Source organism: Coenobita brevimanus, chromosome 117 (assembly GCF_032717465.1).
Source record: "Coenobita brevimanus isolate Jiangsu-jjx chromosome 117, ASM3271746v2, whole genome shotgun sequence".
Taxonomy (NCBI): Eukaryota; Metazoa; Arthropoda; class Malacostraca; order Decapoda; family Coenobitidae; genus Coenobita; species Coenobita brevimanus.
The window spans coordinates 4,828,296-4,835,795 of NC_137070.1; the positions used below are offsets into that span (position 1 = coordinate 4,828,296).

The 7,500-nt window shown below is 48.1% G+C and overlaps 1 protein-coding gene across 2 annotated transcripts in view; it reads right to left on the minus strand.

Moving 5' to 3' along the window:
- The window catches only part of lbk (leucine-rich repeats and immunoglobulin-like domains protein lambik), a 61,745-nt gene that overhangs the window by 16,787 nt on the left and 37,458 nt on the right, over window positions 1-7,500 (minus strand). The window contains exons 5-6 of one of the 2 annotated variants that reach the window (XM_080287351.1): window positions 6,924-7,079; window positions 1,375-1,518 (exon numbers count right to left, since the gene is read on the minus strand). In XM_080287351.1, coding sequence (XP_080143477.1) covers window positions 1,375-1,518; window positions 6,924-7,079 — 300 coding nt within the window. Of the gene's footprint in view, window positions 1-1,374; window positions 1,519-2,681; window positions 2,719-6,923; window positions 7,080-7,500 lie in introns of those variants that run through there. The other variant, XM_080287352.1, reaches the window with a different exon arrangement.

Below are 7,500 nucleotides of genomic sequence, written 5' to 3' on the forward strand. Positions count from 1 at the left end.
AGGACGTGAGCTCTCTGCCTGAGCTGGAAGCTGTCATTCGTGACTCCTGGGGCAAAATACCCCTCCAGCACCACAGGAGCCTCGCCCTTTCACTTCCAAGACGTCTCAGGTCCGTGAAGAAGCGTAAAGGATACCCTAGCAAGCACTAAAGGTAAATAAAATGCATTATTTGTATGTTTTTTTAATGTGGATGTGATAGGAGGCGTTAGGAGGAACACACTGAGGTGGTTTGGCCATGTGGAGAGGATGGAGGGTGAGAGACTGACGAGGAGAGTGTATGTGAGTGAGGTGGATGTGGAGTTACATGGAGAGACAGGCTGACAAATGAGGATATAAAGGAGCGTTGTGGTGTGGATGTGGATGTGATAGGAAGCGTTAGGAGGAACACACTGAGGTGGTTTGGCCATGTGGAGAGGATGGAGGGTGAGAGACTGATGAGGAGAGTGTATGTGAGTGAGGTGGATGTGGAGTTACATGGAGAGACAGGCTGACAAATGAGGATATAAAGGAGCGTTGTGGTGTGGATGTGGATGTGATAGGAAGCGTTAGGAGGAACACACTGAGGTGGTTTGGCCATGTGGAGAGGATGGAGGGTGAGAGACTGACGAGGAGAGTGTATGTGAGTGAGGTGGATGTGGAGTTACATGGAGAGACAGGCTGACAAATGAGGATATAAAGGAGCGTTGTGGTGTGGATGTGGATGTGATAGGAAGCGTTAGGAAGAACACACTGAGGTGGTTTGGCCATGTGGAGAGGATGGAGGGTGAGAGACTGACGAAGAGAGTGTATATGAGTGAGGTGGAGGGGGGAAGAGGGAGGGAGAGGCCGAGGATGAGATGGAGGGATGGGGTGGAGAGGTATATGAGAGAGGGGGGTGTGAGCTGGGAGCAGGGCAGTGAAATGGCGGGGGACAGGGCGACTTGGAGGCGATTTGTTTGTGGCCACCCCAAACGGGATTGAGGCGTCTGGCAATAGATAGATAGATAGATAGATTTTTCAATGTTGAAAGGTTTGAAGAGGGAAACTTGCATTTTGTTTTGCAGGAGGGACGCAGGGCGCTCGATACTTCTGACAAGCACTGTATGGGAAGGTTGTACATACAGGGAGTCCTTACAAGGTTCTACTTACAGGGGTTCCTACTTACAAGGTTGTACTTAGAGGAGGGTCATAGTAAGGGGGTGATACAAGGTTCTACTGACAGGGGGAGTCATACTTACAGGAGGGGTCCAACTTACAGGGGGTCGTACTTACAGGGGGGGGGGTCATACTTAGAGGAGGTACCTGCAAGGCGTCCTACCTACAGGGGGTCATACTTACAGTCCTACTTATAGAGGTTCCTACTAACAGTCGTACTTACAGGCAGGTGGTACTTACAGCTTGTCAATGGAGTCGAGTCCATAGAACACGCCGTCACTGAAGCTGGCAATCTCGTTCCGCCTCAACTTCAGTATTTTCAATTTCTTCAGCGGTTCAAACATCAGGCCCTGAAGGTGGTGTAGACGGTTGCCATTGAGGTCCCTGGCAGGATAAAACGCACATAAAACACTCATAAAACACACACGTACACACTCACGCAAATAAACATCCTCCTACACACACCTACACACACACAGGCCCTGAAGGTGGTGTAGACGGTTGCCATTGAGGTCCCTGGCAGGATAAAACGCACATAAAACACTGATAAAACGCACATAAAACACACATACACACAACCACACACACATAAACACACACAGGCCCTGAAGGTGATGTACACGGTTGCCATTGAGGTCCCTGGCAGGATAAAACGCACATAAAACACTGATAAAACACACACGTACACACTCACGCACATAAACATCCTCCTACACACACCTACACACACACAGGCCCTGAAGGTGGTGTAGACGGTTGCCATTGAGGTCCCTGGCAGGATAAAACGCACATAAAATACTGATAAAACACACATGTACACACTCACGCACATAAACATCCCCCTACACACAGACACATATGCACACACACACACACACAGGCCCTGAAGGTGGTGTACACGGTTGCCATTGAGGTCCCTGAGAGGATAAAACGCACATAAAACACACATATATACATACACACACTCCTACACACCCACACACACCATAAAACATACACACACATACATATACACATAGATGGTTGCCACTTAGATCCCAGCAAGGAAAAACGCACATAAAACACCAGCAAAACACACATACATACATACATATACATACACACACACACACATAAATACACACACAGGCCCTGAAGGTGGTGTACACAGTTGCCATTTAGGTCCCTGTGAGGAAATAACGTACACTGATAAAACACGCACACACACACTCACGCACATAACCATCCTTCTACACGCTCACACACATAAACACCCTCCTACGCACACACATACATAGACGCACATAAAACACCCAAAAAAACACACACATACATACGTACATGCACTCCTACACATACACACACACCATGACACACACACACACATATACAGTTGCCATTCAGGTCACACACACACTGATAAAACACACACACACACACACACACACACATACATCAAAAAACCCACACACATGCATACACACGATACTGTACATACACACAGATGCACACACACACACACGTACACATCAGGGTCGTCGTCACATTCGGAAGTTGAGAATGTTTACCTTCTAGGGCGGACAAATGTTCCTTTCTAGAAAAAAAACGAACTTGCTGATGCGTCTCTTGATTGCAGTTTGCCGCAGTTTGCCACAAGGGCGTGGGAAGTAACTCCATCTTGTGCGGTGTGTGTGATAAGTGGGTGCATAAGAGATGTAGTGGTATTAGAGGTAGACTGTGGGATTATGCGGTGTTTGTGATAAGTGGGTGCATAAGAGATGTAGTGGTATTAGAGGTAGACTGCAAGATAATGCAGTGTTTGTGATAAGTGGGTGCATAAGAGATGTAGTGGTATTAGAGGTAGACTGCAAGATAATGCAGTGTTTGTGATAAGTGGGTGCATAAGAGATGTAGTGGTATTAGAGGTACACTGCAAGATAATGCTGATTTTATGTGTACGGTGTGTCGGGGAGAGCAGGTGGAGATTGTCAGACGTGAAAGGATTGAACTTGCTGGTGAATCTCTTGAGTGTGTGGAAGAGTTTTGTTATTTGGGAGACATGTTGTGTGCTGGAGGTGGGGCTGGAGCAGCTCTGTGGCTGGGGTGAGAAGTGGTTAGAAGAAGTTCAGGGAGCTGTTGCCTCTCATGACATTGAGAGGACTCTCCCTACGTGCTAAGAGGTCTTTGTATGCAGCATGTGTTAGGAGTGTAATGCTGTATGGCAGTGAGACCTGGGCGGTAAAGGAGGAGGATATTCGCTGGCTCGGACATGCAGTGCGGTGGCACGCGTGAGGATTCGCTATCCAGCAGGGTTTAGAGAATGAGTCTGTTCATTCTCTCCATACCTGCACCGAGCTGAGCAACATGTGTTACTATGCTATACAGTATTTATAAGTATATATCATATTAACAAAGTTACATTAAATTGAAAAGATTAGGAGAAATACACTGAGGTGGTTTGGACATGTGGAGAGAATGGAGAATGAGAGACTGACTAAGAGGGTGTATGTAGGTGAGGTGGAGGGAGGGAGAGGGAGAGGTAGACCGAGGATGAGGTGGAGGGATGGAGTTGAGAGGTATATGAGGGAGGGGGGGGTGAGTTGGGGGGAGGGGAGTCAAATGGTGGGTGACAGAGTGACTTGGAGGCGTTTTGTCTGCGGCCACCCTTTGCGGGATTAGGGCGTCGGGCTATAGATAGATAGATATACATTAAATTTTACCTACATCTGTCATAAGGCATAATGATAGTATTTCCTTCAGTCTTTCATTTTTCCAGACTGTGTTTAATATTCTGGATTCTAAAACAAATATAATTTCTTGTTTCCCAGCGTAGAACTGATACGATGACGCCATCCAGGTCACTATGCCAGACACATTTCCTTGTGAGTCCCCAAGGCAGCCTGGCGGGTTCAAAGCTGCCCTCCTGTGGTGACGTTCTTCGTGTTAAGGCCCCGCCACACCATCAGCGGGCAGGTGTGGTGGCGAAGAGCGTGGTTCAGCTGGCGTTTTGTGTCGTTGATGAACCTACCCGAGCAAGGCTACACGATCAGTTTCCACGCCTTCTCCGCTCCCGTGCTGAATTACCACACTCGCCCACTGGTCGTGTGACGGGGCCTTTACACTCCACGTTCTGGACACAAAGAACATCACAAATTATCGTCAGGCTACAACAACTGTGACTGAAATATTGATGACATTCTGCGATAGGGCAAAGGATTCCCACTATGCAGAAAGACAGCACCATCACACGCCTGGGGCATGTATGGAAGGAGCCGCAGCCGGTGAAGAAGAGGAAGAATCGTCAGTCTGATGCCCAAGTTGCTTCTGAGAGAGAGAGAGTGTTCTCAGAGAGGCTGCCCCACCTGTCTGCTGCTGGTGACGAGACTGCCCCAGCCTTGATTTATAATGATGCAAGAGAAAGCCTTACCCTTGGCCCAGCCAGAGCCTGGTGTTAAGGATGTGTGTTGGTGTGGACAAGGCCTGGCTGGTGTGGACAAGGCCTGGCTGGTGTGGACAAGGCCTGGCTGGTGTGGACAAGGCCTGGCTGGTGTGGATGAGGCCTGGCTGGTGTGGACGAGGCCTGGCTGGTGTGGACAAGGCCTGGCTGGTGTGGACGAGGCCTGGCTGGTGTGGACGAGGCCTGGCTGGTGTGGACGAGGCCTGGCTGGTGTGGACGAGGCCTGGCTGGTGTGGACGAGGCCTGGCCGGTGTGGACGAGGCCTGGCCGGTGTGGACGAGGCCTGGCCGGTGTGGACGAGGCCTGGCCGGTGTGGACGAGGCCTGGCCGGTGTGGACGAGGCCTGGCTGGTGTGGACACGGCCTGGCTGGTGTGGACACGGCCTGGCTGGTGTGGACGAGGCCTGGCTGGTGTGGACGAGGCCTGGCTGGTGTGGACGAGGCCTGGCTGGTGTGGACGAGGCCTGGCTGGTGTGGATGAGGCCTGGCTGGTGTGGACGAGGCCTGGCTGGTGTGGACGAGGCCTGGCTGGTGTGGACGAGGCCTGGCTGGTGTGGACAAGGCCTGGCTGGTGTGGACAAGGCCTGGCTGGTGTGGACCAACATCCAAGGAGAGGGAAGCACAGCAGGAAGAGTGAAGATGAGAGGCAATGAGGGCGCCACAACATCAGAGGCTGAGGTGGTCATGCCCTGGCAGACATCCAGCAGCAGCAGCAGCAGCACTGAGGCAGAGGTGAACCTGGGGAAGGCCCTTGCTGCTACTGAAGGGGCCGCTCCAGCAAAGCATCTCAAAAAGAGCTTAAAATAACATTACACTGGCACTTGCAGACAGTTTGGACCAGGCAGAAATCACAGACTGCAATGCCTAATAGCTGTTAACAAAAACGACTGGAGCCCTCGGCCATAATTCAGCACAGCTCAACATAAACGGATATTCAATTCGCCGGCAGCGTCAGAAATAACGTCAGCGCTCAGCTTCCCGTTTGAACGATGAATTTAAAGCTGGAGCTCCACGGACTGCTCACTGGACTGGCAAACTTATGCACTTTCTTGATGGTAAGGAACATGTTGACTGTCCGCATGTCCTCACCTCTGGAATTGGTGCCACGCAGCTGCCTCAGGTTGCAAAGATTAGCAGTTGTACAGGCCTGAGAGCAGTCTGCGCACACACACACACACACACACACACACACACACACACACACACACATACACACATACACACATACAGACACAGACACACACAGACACACACACACACACACACACACATACAAATACACACACACACACACATACAGACAGACACAGACACATACAGATACAGATAGACACACACATACAGACACAGACAGACACACACACATACAGACACAGACAGACACACACACATACAGACACAGACACACACACACACAGACACAGACATACACACATACAGACACAGACACAGACACATACAGACAGACAGACACACACACACACACACACACATACACACATAGACACAGACACACACACACACACACACACACACACACACAGAAAATGATGATGCATACAGTTCTCATTCAGATCCCTGCAAGGAAAAATAAATCACTTAAGAAGAGGTGTTAAGAGGCTTTACACAAATTATGGTGATATTGGAAGGACATTAAGAGAATTGGGTGTAATAAAATAAATCACTTACGAAAAGGTGTTAGGAAGAAGGGTAAGGCGTAATAAACAAAATGAATCACTTATGATGAGATGTTAGGGTGATATTAGGACAGTAAGGTGTAATATACAAAATAAATCACTTAGGAAAAGGTGATGCGGTCATATGAGAAGAGTAAGGTGTAATAAACAAAATAAATCACTTAGGAAAAGGTGTTGGCGAGGACAGTAAGGTGTAGTAAACAAAATAAATCACTTAAGAAGAGGTGTTAGGGACCTTTATGCAGAGTATGATGATATGAGAGGACAGTAAGGTATAATAAACAAAATAAATCACTTAGGAAGAGGTGTTAGGGAGTTTTATGCAGACTATGGTGATATGAGAGGAGAGTAAGGTGTAATAAACAAAATAAATCACTTAGGAAGAGGTGTTAGGGAGCTTTATGCAGAGTGTGGTGATATGAGAGGAGAGTAAGGTGTAATAAACAAAATAAATCACTTAGGAAGAGGTGTTAAGGAGCTTTAGGCAGAGTGTGGTGATATGAGAGGAGAGTAAGGCGTAATAAACAAAATAAATCACTTAGGAAAAGGTGTCAGGAAGGTCAGTAAGGTGTTAGGGAGGACAGTAAGGCATCAGGGAGGTTAGTAAGGCATAATACACAAACTAAATCACTTAGGAGACAGTGTTAGGGTTCTCACAGTAATCGCAGGTTGGTCAGGTTGGTAAAGATGGAGGCGGAGTGGTTGAAGGTGCCAGAGGTCAGCAGGTTCCGGGTCAACTTGAGTTCAGCCAACGAGGTCAGGTGACGGAACGAGCGCGCATCCAGGTGACGGATCATATTGCGGCTCAGGTTGCTGTGGGGAGACGGAGAGCAAGGATTATTATTATTATTATTATTATTATTATTATACACTAGTGATCATCGCTGCTGCTGTCATCGTCATTATCATCATCATCATCATCATCATCATCACCATCATCATCATCATCATCAACACCCCTACAAAAAAAATCATTTCTTTACATAAAGGTGTACAAAAGATAATATATATGATCTCTGCGAGGGAAGTATTCTAAAATGGCCTAAATAATTTGTGATTTATATATTTATTTATCTCTGGTAATGTCTCGCCACATCCTTGCATCATTATCCTTACTGATACACGTTGGAAGGAAGAAGTAGGCAGCACCACAGCAAGTGAGTGGATGATGGTTAGGAGAGACAGGCTGACGAATGAGGATATAAAGGAGCGTTGTGGATGTGATAGGAAGCGT